The following is a 13,751-nucleotide window of genomic DNA, read 5'->3' on the forward strand; positions in this document are numbered from 1 at the left end:
GAAAATATCTGTTTTTTTTGTAGAAGAGTTCATGGAAGATTTCATCAAACATTTTCTTTAAGACATATATGGACACCAGACAAAGAATTAATCATTTTGGTACTTAGAGCACATAACAGATTGAATATATACAGGATGTATCATAACTTGTGAATATTATGGATTTAGGACCTAAAAACAATAAAAAAGTTCACATAAAAAAATGCCTTGGAAACAAGGCAACCTTTTTCTGAGTTACAGCCATTTTTGTGCTCCACAACTATGTTTATATTTACAGGAAATACTCTCAAAAATCACTATGCACATGAATACAAGCCTGCAAATGCCTCATCATAGATGTCCTCATCTACTCAAAAGTTTCAGGTGTCTGTTGGATTTGCTGTTCAAGTGCTGATGGGTCTACCTACCATCATCTGAAACTCATTTTCTAAATGAGCCAGTTTCTGCAAGGCATTCATGTATTCTTTGAAAGGTCTTTTTATTTGGCAACGGACAATTAGGGATGTTTTCTGCATACAGTCTTGCCTCAGCTGCAATGCATCTAGAAAGTCCATACATGAGATGCATGTCTGCCATCTCTCAATTTGAATAAGCCTCCATTACAACAGCAAATGCACAGTATCAAAATGTTAATAACAAGCTCCAAATGTAGTGTCCTTGTCAACAAAACTAACTGAAATCACTCAAAGAACACTACAGGATCTTGTTTATAAAACTATCAGCTCAGCATGGCCTTCTATGAGATATTGAACATTCTTTGTAAATGGCTGAATGGAACCAGCTATGCTAAGTCAGTCTGTGAAAAGAATTGCTGGAACACAAAATGGCTGTAACTTGGAAACAAGGTGAAATCAGACCTATGTTTAAATGAACCTTTTTTTATATTTTTTAGGTCCGAAATCATATCATATGTCCATCTCCTCTAAACACTTTATCTAGTTCTATCTTGAAATTTGTTCAACTTATCCACTTTTGCAACACCAGATGGAAGTTTGTTCCAATAATCAACGACCCATTGGCTAAAAGCAAATTTCGACACATCTATCTGCAACCATCCTTCCTAAATTTGAATTTATGCCCCCTCATGTGTGTAGCCTATGCAAGGGACAGGATTCCATCAGCAATGAGCTTACTCAATCTATTCAAAGCCTTTAAACCTCAATCAGATCTCCTTGTAGGTGCCTAGTCTCCAGACACTACAATTTGCAAAACTGAAGCCAATGCTCATAAGTGCACCCTTCTATTCCCCTCAATAACCTTGCTGCCATTCTCTGCACCAGTTCCAACAGATCCACATCCTTCCTAAAATAAGGCCTCCAGACCTGTATGCATTACTGAAGGTATGGCCTAATCATTGCCTTATTCAATGGGTTAATCATTTCCTCATCCCTGCTGGCAGAATTCCTGTATATCATTGACACAAAACCCCATAAGATTATCCCCAGATCATTTTCACTTTATACTACCCTAAGTGTGGTCCCATGCAGTTCGTATGCTACTCTGGGATTGCTGCTACACATATTCAATACATTACATTTGTCAATGGTAAACTGCAACTGCCACTTCTAAGTCCATCTGCCTAATTTTTCCAGATCCTGTTGCAGTAGCATACCCTGATTACTGTCATTAATGCCAACCTTCAATCATCTGCAACTTAGACATTAAGCCTGACATGCCTTCATCAGTATCATTAATAATAGAAAACAACAATAGACCCAGCACCAAACTCCAGGGCACTCCACTAATAACAGAAGACCAACAAGAGCAGTTCACATTCATAACCACTCTTTGTCTTCTCCTACTCAACCATCCCTTTTTCCACAGCAGTAAATTGCTCCTAACACCACATTGTTGCAATTTGTACAACAGTCATTTATATGAAATACTGTCAAAAGCTTTTCTGAAAAACTGTGTGTGTGTGTGATGTCAAAATTATTTTTTCCATCTAGTAATTTCTAGTTTCTTTGTTGCTGCATCATAGTATCCAATCAGATTAGCCAAATAAGATCACCCCTTCACCCCATGCTGTGAACTGTAGTATGACTACATTCCTGTTTGGATGATCCAACATTACTTCTTTAATCAGCGCCTCAATAATTTTCCCAGGAACAGAAGCCAAGCTAACAGGTCTGCAATTACTTGTGTCACCCTATAATCCCTCTTTGTGAAATGGGGATACATTTATATATCTCCAATATATAGGGGACCTCCACTGAATCCAAAAATGATATCACATTTATGGCTAAAGGTTTGCTCACCTCTTTTGCTGCCTCTCTTAATATAATTGGACAGATCCCATCTATCCCTTTTTTACAATTAACTCCAACAATTTCTCTTCACTTTCCTCTTGGTTATCACAATATTATTTAGCTCCCTCTTAGAACATGGTACACTTCTGGCATCCTCATCCCTAAAAAATTTGTCATGATGAGAATATAGGTGCAAAATATCTATTCAGTTTGTCAGCAACCTGAGCAGGATCATCAACAGCTAAACCATTCATATCTAGCAAACTAATGTGATTCATCTGCTTTTCCTTCTATTGTTTACATAAGTAAAGAAGTATTTTCTGCTTTTCTTTGTATTTTTTGCAAGAGTCTTCTCGCATTCTGCCTTAGCTTGTTTATCTTCCATTGTAACTTAATTGCAGAATAGTTTATATCTACCATAGACCTCTCTATCATCAGATACTTTATATACATCTTGTATATTTGTTTTCTCTGCCACAAGTCTCATAAATTCATTTAACATCCATTTAGGATGTCTAAGCTTTGAACAGTATCTCTTAATTGGTATTAAAAGCCTAGTAGCTTCTATGACTACTTCCCATTTAGAATTTGCTGTTGGTAATATCTGATAGTCTCACTGCATAAAAGTTAAAAACTGCCTGAGACCATTGTGGTAACTTTTATGAAAGCGAAAGCCCTTCCTTCCCTTTGTCCTTGACAGTAGTTACATCTTTAAGTAACTCCCATGTTAAAATTTCCCATTATAAGACATTCTGATTTACTGGCCCACTCTATGTCTGTATAGCTGTTCATTATATTCATCACAGTTATTTGACCTACAGCCACACTCCTACTCTCATTTTTGTTTTTCCAGTGCATATATCACACCAAACTGACTCAACATGGCATTGGGTACATTTCTGTACATGTTATGTTGTTATATTTGTTGGTGCATCAGCAACTTAGGCTATAATGCACTGTACATGTTATACTCCAAATTCTGCATCCCTTATGTCTCCAATAACCCTACAATATCTGCATTTGATGACTTAGCCAGTACCTCAAATTCATCAAATTTATTCACCATGCTCCTAGCATTAATGTATCCACCTGGTTTTACTCTTAGTAAGCCTAACACAGCACATGCATTTGCTTGTGTTACGAGAGGCCCCAGCAGGCCTTGAAATCCCCAACACCTTCCTTTCCAGGATGCTGCATGTTCCAATAGAAGAAATGGGAGAATCACTTACAATTCTTCCTGCAGCTGCTGTTAATCTATTAATCTGTGTACCTTCTCCCAGCTAGCAGTTTTCCTAGCCACCTAACACTGCCTTAATAGCATCAGCAAATAGTCTTACACCTCTTATTTTTAAGTCATCCCATCCCCGTAAAAAGAGTCACTTCTCTTAACAAGCACAGACCACACTGAGAAAACTTCTACCCTCTGACCTTGCATAGGCTCTCTAGGGCCAAACTGATGTCAGTGATATGCAAAAAGGAATGACAGCATTTGATAGATCTAAAGGACATTTTTTTTTAAAGAAGTAGCTGAATTTTCTAGTATTTCTGAAAAAAGTAATGAGTTTTTAAAGAATGGTGTAAATAAAAATCAACCAGAAATATAAAACAAAATTGTGGTAAATAATTTGTGCTAGGTGATCATGATCAGTGATGAATATTGCAACCTATTAAATGAAAAAGAATTTCAAACAAAACCAAAACTGCTGCAAACAGTTAGATGACATCAATTTCTGAGAGAATGCTGCAAAATAAATTGCATAACATGCATATCTCGAGTAGGGACCCTCAAAAAAGAATGTTAACAACTGCACATAAAAAGCCCAGCTAATATGAGCTAAAAGGAAAAATTTGGTAAAACTGGACTGTTCATGATTGGAAAGCAGTGGTCTGAGGAATCCAAATTTTGCCTAAACTCTAATGATGCCAAGCCAGAGTTCACAGGAAACAATGAGGCATTTCATACAGACTGTTTGCAAGGTGTCATATAAGTTGTTGGTATATCAGTGATGCATTGACTATGTTTTAACTATTATGAACTGGATTCAAAGTTATTCTTCTAATTCATCCTGATTGGTATTATGAAATACTAAGCAGGGTGAATCAGGCTGGCTATAAAAATATTCTGGATGACCATGTTGTGCCTGTTACTGAATATCTGAGGGACACTAATGGTTTTGATGCTCCTGTATTCCAGGATAACAACTGTCTGGTTCACAGGGCCTTTACTTACACAAATGAATTGGACAACCAAGTTGCAAGATTTAAATCCTATAGAAAACATATTATATTATCTTTAATGGAAAGTGAAAACACAACAGCATCCACAAATCCTAAATGAATTACAGCCTAAGTTATTTTTTGGAAGGCCTACTATTGATATAAACTATTTAAGGGGTCTAGTTGAATCCCTACCAACAAGAATTTGTGGAGTGATTCACACTAAAGGAGGGGTTACAAATTATTAATGGAAAAATTACACAGATGACTAATTTTTTGTCTGATATTCTTATATAAAACACTGTTTTTAACCAAGAAGTACATACACAGAAATACAAGATTTCACACAGCATCATAATAATCTTTCCCTCAGTGAAATAAACTTAGCATCTATGAGTTAATTTTCAAGGATGTGCAAGGACTAGTTTGATAATGGTAAATCTGTTCAGTAACCAAAAAAATTCAATTAGCATGTGACAGAAGTTCTTGCTGTGTCAGGAATGCATTAGCAATTAGTAATACAAGAACAAGGAAGAATTTAAAAAAAAAAATTCCCATATCACCTGTCCATCTCCTCTAATGACAGAGGTCAACAAGTGTTTTTCATCTGGAGGTGTGGTGGGTATGTAAAATAGAGATCTTTGGGTGCTGTTTTCAGTTTTCCCCTGGCATAGTTTAAATTAATCGCTTCATTAATCATCTATTCAGAAGTTTTTAAGGTATTCAACTGCTTTTGAAAGCAGAGAGACAGCTTGTAATATATTCAAATTGATCTCTTAGAGGTCTTTACTTGTAACGTGTACTTAGCTCAAAATGTTATACCAAACAATAAGGCAGCAGATAAATTTGTTTTAACAGTTTTTTTCAATGGTTAAAAAGTCACACTAATTTTCTGTAGGGAATTCTTTCTTGAACTATTCATCATTTCTTGTTGAATGATTATGATATATATATACACACACACACACACACACACACACACACACACACACACACACACACACACACACACAGGTAACCCTCGTATAACATGGTTGTTAGGTTTCTGTGAAATGTTGCATTGTATGAAACCGTGTTATACGGAACTAATAAAAAGTACAAAAATGGGGGGTTACGTTCCAAAAGCTAACAAAAATACACTATTTTGTTAACAAAATGTTAACAAAACTAACAAAAATACACCATTCTAGATTTCGTGTATCTTTTACTCTCTTTAAAAAATCAGTAATCTGGGTTTGTTTCTTTTGCTTGATAAATATTTGTGAATTTCATTGTTTGGAACAAAGCATTTTTGAAGCTACCTTTTGAATTTTGGGCTCTTTCATTCAAGAATCTGCATTCAAAAAATAAGATTCTAATTGCTTGGCTAACTTTATGCCTTCCTGTATGCTTTTTAGTGTAAAATTTGGAAGTTTAGAATTTTCATCTGTGCTATCATCTTCTGAAGTGATTTGGATTTACCTCTGATGCCATTTCCACCAAATCCACTTTGCCAGCCTTGTTTTCTACCAGTAATTCTTGAACATCTTCAGTAATCATATCTTTTTTTAAATTTTTAAATTTTTTTAGGAGCATAGGCGACTAAGGCCATGTTACTCTGTGTAACCAGGGGGTTTTCCCCAACAAAATAAATACAAGGATTTCTCAATAATTTTTTTTTTTTGACTAGCGAGTCAACAGTGGAGGTTGAAAAAGAGTAGAAATGTTGAAAAATTACATCCACCTTAATAGGAGGGTTTCCCCGCACAAAAGCTCAAAAATACCCTGTTATGCAAGGTTTACCAAAATTCTCTAACCGTGTTAGAGCGAAACCGTGTTATATAAGTACCGTGTTTTATGTGAGGATTGTCGCAATTTATCAATCGTGTTAGAGTGAAACTGTGTTGTAGAAGTACCATGTTATACAGGGGTTGCCTGTATAACATGGTACATGTTATACAGGCAACATGTTATACAAAAAATTATATACTGTATATAATTTTTTTTTCTTCTGTTGCCCTTTCAATTTTTGGTGCCCTCATAAGCCTCAGTGTCCTGAGCCAGTGCCATATTGACTCACCCCTTAAGCAGTCCCCAATGATCACTATAATTATATTTCTCATCATCATCAATCTCAGGATGGCACCATACCTATAATATCACCTTTAGAAAACTTGACCATCAGCCCAAAATCATTAATTTTGTTAATTTTATGATTTAATAATTATGAATAATAAATAAAATACTTCTTTTAGGCTACAGCCTGAAGGGCAAAAAAAAATGCAATGTTTTTATTCACTTTTCTGTCCTGAAGAAAAATCGCAAGCTTTCAATTAAATTGGCATTGGTCTCTTAATTTGTATGGCTCCCACAGCAAGCTACTTTATGTTGTACCAATAATAACACTTTTCAAAAAAGAGAAGTGTGACATTTCTTATTAGTTTGCAGTGCAATTGCCCCAGCAGCAATTTTGTTTCTTGTTTGCACCTCATTAGTGGAACCTATTGCCATCTATTGGCATAACCCCAGGGGCTCACATCTGGTGAGTATGGGCTTGGCAAACCTAGGGTCCTGAGCTGGATATCATCATTCTTCTCTTTCTTGGTGATTCCTTTCTACTTCTGACTCTCTCTCTCTCTCTCTCTCTCTCTCTCTCTCTCTCTCTCTCAGGGTAACTCGGGGAATTTTTTTTTTTTTTTTTGGCTGGTGCAGCATAAGCCTCAGGCTTCCTTGCACCATATGGATAACAATAATAATAATATTGGTGGGGGGGGGCACCACACACCAACAGGTAACATTATACTTTTCCTTTTTGAGAAGTGTTACTTATTATTAGCACAACATTTTCAGTGCTGATGGGATTCTTCCTCTTGCTCAGAATAATCACCTAAGAGGGCATAAATTCAAATTGAGGAAAGATAGTTGTAGGACAGATGTGTGGAAGTTTGCCTTTAGCCAGCGGGTAGTTGGTTGGTGGAACAGACTTCCATCCTTTGTTTTGGAAGTTGATAGCCTAAATAAATTTAAGGCTGAGCTGGACAGGTATTTGGAACGAACAGAGGGGTGAAATGGGTGAAATTTTTTTTGGCTGATGCTACATAAGCTTGCTTTCTTGCATCATATGGCTCTACTAATGCTAATGCTAACATACGGCAACTCCTGAATACAATTTGAGAGATCAATACCTTTATGATATATATATATATATCCATCATAATGCTAAAGTTTTATTGGTTGATATGCCTCTTTATATTGAGTGCATTATATTGTGGTATCTCACAAATGGTTTCAAGGAAGTGCAGTTGTAATGATTCATACTACTAATTAAATTTCCAATAGATTCTTTGCCCTACGTACACACACCAGTCAGCAGTTTTACTGAACTTTCCATAATGCCTACTCTATAACTTCAGTAAAGATTTTCTTACCTCCTCTGCTAAAATTAATATGTTATTAAATAAATTATTTTCAAAAATTAGGGAAGGCCACATGGAAAAAAGCTAACCTACCCAGCACAAGCCTTGCAGAGTTCCTCAGGCATGGAGTTAACAGAAAAGGCTTAAATTTTAAGATCCCTCCTATTGCATCTAGGCAGAATTGCAAATATAATAACATCTTTCTCTGACTCACAGCAGTTTTGCAGCATCATCTTATACTTCTGGACCGAATCCTCAGTTCATTTATGTTTCAAATCATTAAAACCCACAAGCATAATATACGCCCTTTAGTGCCCTGAATTGACAACTGGTTTGTAACATCCACAATCTTTGCACCAGACATACTCTAATTCTATTCCATTTGACATTTATTTACTTATTTTTTTATATACAGGGTGTTTCAAAAACAGCTTCAGAACTTTGAAAGAGTATATAAATTTATTTAGAGGACGTACATAATATTCTGAAATGTCAGAATGTAGCAATACACTTCAAGTGTAATGCACGTTGACTGTAGTACCCAATACTACTACCGCAAGCGCTGTTTCCTCTAAATAAATTTATATAAATTTATCCTTTAAATAAATTTATATACACTTTCAAAGTTGTAAAGCTGTTTTTGAAATGTCCGATATGGAGAAAATGTTCTCAGTTTTCCCTTATAACTAAGTCTCCCAATAAATTTATCATGTTCTGAACCAGCACATTCAATACCTGATTATCTACCCTTACTCTTAGGGTTAGATCAATCAGGAGTGCATTACTAGACACTTAAGTATCTACCAAGCCCTGCTCTCATTTTGAATACTCTATAAGGCATCTACTTGCTTCCTTAGAGACTCAATTTTCATTTATTAACCCAGAGCCCATTTCATAGGATCGATGAGGCCACAGACAATATTTCAGCAATTTGTGCTCTTCATCTACTCCATCCATATAGCTGAAACTCCTAATAGCTGTTATTGAAAATGTTTTCTTTGATTTCTCTACAGAAAATTCCAGAAACCTCTGTTAGTAATTGCACAATTAGACCTAATTATATACACATGTTGAGTGGCATCTGTCACACACACACACACACAATTACTGACAGTGAGCCAGCTTTGTTACATGTGCTTTCCTTGAATTGGTAATACTCCATAGTTTCACAAAATTGAAGCATTGCTGAATCAAACTATTGAAATTTGCACTTCAGATTTCATGCAGGGGTGATCCTGTTATTGGCAAGCTGGTGTTCAATTGCACATGCTCATTGAAGTATGCAGGTTTGTGATTTGCATTTTGCTTGCCAACGGCTCTAAAAGAAGTTTTAATTTCAATAATTAATTAAAAATACAGTATATGATTTTAGTATCGGATTTTTCATAGTTGCATTCAGAAAAGATTGAAAATAAAGGTTGCATCAAAAAAGTGAACAATTTTGAATTACTTTTGATGATTTTTCAAATGCATGTGCACAGGATTGAAGAAACCTAATACATGTAAAGGAAAACAATCCTTTGCTAACACACCTAGTGACAGGTAATATGCCAAACTTTAACACAGATTTTCTGCATTTCCCTAAGTTGTTCAAAAACCATAAGTCTCATCTTCCTGGAACTCAATTTAATGATGATGATGAAGAGCTAAAAGCAGCCGCAAAAGCCTTCCTTCCCTAAATTCCCCACTTGAAGATTTTTTTTTTTTTTTTTTTGAAGGAATTAAAATGTTTGCAGATTAAACACAAAAAGTGTATTGAACTTTCAGATGAATACATTAAAAAATAAAAAACATAGAATTTGTACCTATGACTTTTGTACTCCATTCTCAGAACTTTCTGACCACCTCTTATAAATAAAGATCCAAACAAAAGTACTTTTAACAAAAATTGTACACCGAACTGCATTCAATTTTGATCATTGGGAGATCTCTGCTCTGCACTAAAGACTATGGGCCAAGGTTTTCAGCTAAGTTGAACATAAATCCAAGATATCATTATCCACAGTTCTCTGTACAAATTTGCATTAGATTTCAACTATTGAAATATAACGCCATGTTATATTTGTATTGTGTAGGACAAATGCAGCCCAATCTTAAGGGTAAAGGTATACAAAATAGTTGTGATGTGGTCAAATGGAAGTTTTGCTTCCATACACTGCTTGTTTTTCACTTAGACAAAATATATCCAGGAAAGGAAGCACTCTGGAAAGGGTCAACTTTAATTGCTATATGTAGCATATCCATTTGACTATTGGTCAAAATTTGTAAATGAGAAGTCTGCAATTGAGAAACCTACACACAGCAAAGTTACTTAAGACAATGACTGCAATAAACATTGGCAAGGATGCACAACATAAGGCAACTCATGCCTACAATTTGAGAGATCAATACCTTTTAAAACTTTACATCCTTCTTTATTTGTGCTAAATAGCAAGGATGTAAATCCTACCATAGATATACTATATTAGTAATATAAGCTGGTTGCCAAGAATAAATAATAAACTTATAAATTAGAAAATAAAAAAATTTTGTTCAGCATAAGCACTGATTACATGGCCACCGAAATACTTTTTTATTCCATAAACCATTGCTATTCTGTGGCTTTTTGATAAGAAGAATGCACAAGTAGTTTATGTTTATATTAGGTTTTGATTAGTTTTAATACTGCTATCAAAATGTATAAAATACTAGTTCACTTAACCTTTATGACATCATGATTTGTTACAGGTTTATTTATATATATCCCTCTTGGCTTTAGATACTTAGCACTGGTCAGATAAATGCTCTTAAATATTCCTAAGCTTCCCTGAATTACTAGTAAAATCAACAAAAGTATGTTTTGCATATAATTTTTTTTATTTTTATTTCTTAATAAAATTGCTCAAATTTTTACTCTAGCCCCAAAATATCTGTGATCAAGGGCTTGTGTCTTAGAATTTACTGTTATCATTTTGTCTGCATTGGAGGAAAATCTCTATATTTCTGCAACAGATGCTTAACATAAAAATAAATATATAAATAAAAATTCAATCACACTTCTTTATCAGTAATTGATTAAAACTTAGCTATATCTGATCACCTAGCATTAACCCCCCCCCCCCTAAACAATCCTATTTCTTCTTTCCTAGCAACTATACTACTATATAGTATACAACATACTGCAACTTATACTCACCATGGCTGGAGGACGCACTAGCATCACTTCTCTGTTCATTCATATTAGCAATAATAGTCCATTGATTTTCTTTCGGGTTATATTTCTCACATGTATTAGTCCTACAACGTCCATCATACCCACCCATTGCATATATAAATCCATTCAAGTGAGCAACACTGATGTAACACCGAGGATAATGCATACATGCTCTTTCAGTCCATACACGTGTAACAGGATTATAGGAGCGAACAGAGCTGAAACACTGTCTACCATCAAAGCCACCAATCATATAGATGATACCATTTAAAGATAGAAGTCCATGGTAGGCTCTGAAAATAAAGTGAGAATGTTATATTACAATAGTTTTGAAGTTTATAACTTAAAAACTGTAAAAAGCTAATGCTATTTGGTTTAAAAATTATGAAGAGTATACACTCAATTCCTCATCTTCCCTTATGGTTTTTCAGTTGGTACAGTTTAAACTGCCTAGTAAATGAAATGGTCTTAATGCTTATTGGAAATAAACTTTGTGTCTCCATTAGTTTTTTGATATTGAACTATTTTCAAACAAATGGCACTGTCAAGAGATTAGTCTGCTGTTCATTTGAAAGATAAGACAGAAATTTGAACACCCCCTTTGAAGGCCCTCGGATGCTCCTGTAATCTCAGACCAACAAAGGTCTAAGATTACAGTCACCAGCTGCTGCAGGGGTGTTAGCTTGTCTTTATATACCTTCAAATCAGATATACTTTTTTTTTTTTTTTTTTTTGGTAGTTGTTGGCGCATCGGCTTCTGTGGCCATATTGCACCTCCCAAGGTTTTTGCAGTACTTTGATCCAAGCCCGAGGCGGGAATCGAACCCGCGACCTTTGGGTTGCCAGGCAGGTACTTTACCCACTCGGCTAACCCGGTCGGCTCAGATATACTCTTCTCTTCTTTGGTAATATAAGTTTTTTCAGGCACCGTTTTCCAATATAGATCTATTTTATCTACACTGAAATTGTGGTGTGCATCACAGCCTCCTTCGTGAATTATCTCTGCCAAATTCTCAGGAAAGTCTATTAATGCAATATCATCTAAGTTGGTAGCCTAACTACTCACCTTAATCATATGGAAGTTATATCTAGTCTTAAACCAACTGAAGCAACCATGACTAGCAATTAATTTTCCTTCACAGAATTTTCACTAAATTTAGTCTTGACATCACAGAGACTTAAAGCATTTTCCCAAATTAACTTACGGCATATTGTCATACATTTCTGATTCTGACCTTCCATATATAAAATTAAAAGTTTCCATATCATTATTGTACCTCATTTCTTTGTAATAACTGTAGGTTTCATTGGGCAATAGTTATTTTTCCTTAATAACTGTTGTAATAATCAAACAATTCATACCAAAACTAAGAGAAACTTGCATCATTTTTTCTTTGTTATCTTAGTATTAAATTATATCTATTTTCTCCTCCATTGTTATAGTAAAGATTTTTAAGTGATTTTTTTAAGCGATAAAAAGAGCACAAATTTTATAACAAAAAACTAAACTGAATGCACAACACATGTAAACAGTATGATATTACACACTAAGTGATCTGCAAGTTTTTGCAGGCCCACCAATACAGTTTCTGAATTTTCTCAAAATTTTGAAAATTAAAAGGCACGTTCATACGTGCAAAAGTTTGTAGGTTAAATGTTCAAAAGTTGAAGATTCCTGTAAAAATTTTGTTAACTTGAAGAAAACACTTTTTCACATGATAAAGGTTAAAACTATCTACCAAATTTATTGGTCAGTCAGTTTTAAAAAAAAATAACTTTCTTTCCCTAAACAGTTCCAATTACCATAGTAAGTATATTGTTCCTTCCTTCTCATTTGGAAGTCAGTCATTGCAAGAAAAAGAAATTCAAGATCTCTTCTTTCAGAAACATTGCCACTCAATTTGGTAATTGGGACTGTTTAGTACAAGAATGGAACAATTTTTTTGCTTAAGTGTCCATAAACTAATTTGATTTTTATCATGTGGAAAAGTTTTTTTTTTTTCAAATTAACAACACTGTTTTACAATTTCAAAGTTGTAACTACATATATTGCATGACAGCTCACATTGAAAAACTTCTAATTCACTGCATTGTCAGGAAATTTTTCAGTAGAAACAACATGCTATAGGACCAATAAGTTCTGAAAAAAGGCTGTCGGCATCCAAAGTTTAAACTATCTGATAAATATAATGGTATTAACAATTAATTAGGATAGAACAAACTTGATGTTTCCAGGAGTTCCTTAGTAAGTCGCTTAAAAAAAAGGGATGATGAAGAAGTTTTTTTACTTTTATAATTCTGAAAAAGTCAAATAACATTGGCAATTTAGCCATTTCCAGTTCAAAGTTCAAATCAGCGAACAAATACATTTTCACTGTTCTTTCAGAAAGAATTATCACTAGAGACACCTGCTATCTGATAAGAGACCAGCATGTCCCAAATCAAACTGTTGTAGATTTTAAATATAAAAATTAAGGAAGGACACTATTTTTCCAGCAGAAAAAGCTTAGTTTATTTTTGCATAGTTATAAGCATACATTACCCCATATCTAGTACAATAACTTGCCAAACAAATTGTTACAAGTTATGTTTCTAGTTATGATAGATTATTCTCTCTTCATAACCCGTCATTAGGCCAAGAGTTTTAGTTTAATTCTAAACTCAAATCTGATATGATTGAATTGAAACTGATATGAC

The 13,751-nt window shown here is 34.6% G+C and overlaps 1 protein-coding gene across 1 annotated transcript in view; it reads right to left on the reverse strand.

The window, feature by feature from the left end:
• LOC150080985 (kelch-like protein 10) overlaps positions 1-13,751 on the reverse strand; it is a 132,744-nt gene that overhangs the window by 73,604 nt on the left and 45,389 nt on the right. Inside the window, exon 4 of the mRNA XM_090380875.1 lies at positions 11,037-11,347. Coding sequence (XP_090237001.1) covers positions 11,037-11,347 — 311 coding nt within the window. The remainder of the gene's footprint in view (positions 1-11,036; positions 11,348-13,751) is intronic.

Source organism: Mastigoproctus giganteus, chromosome 9 (assembly GCF_048544385.1).
Source record: "Mastigoproctus giganteus isolate SK-2022 chromosome 9, ASM4854438v1, whole genome shotgun sequence".
NCBI classification, from domain to species: domain Eukaryota; kingdom Metazoa; phylum Arthropoda; class Arachnida; order Uropygi; family Thelyphonidae; genus Mastigoproctus; species Mastigoproctus giganteus.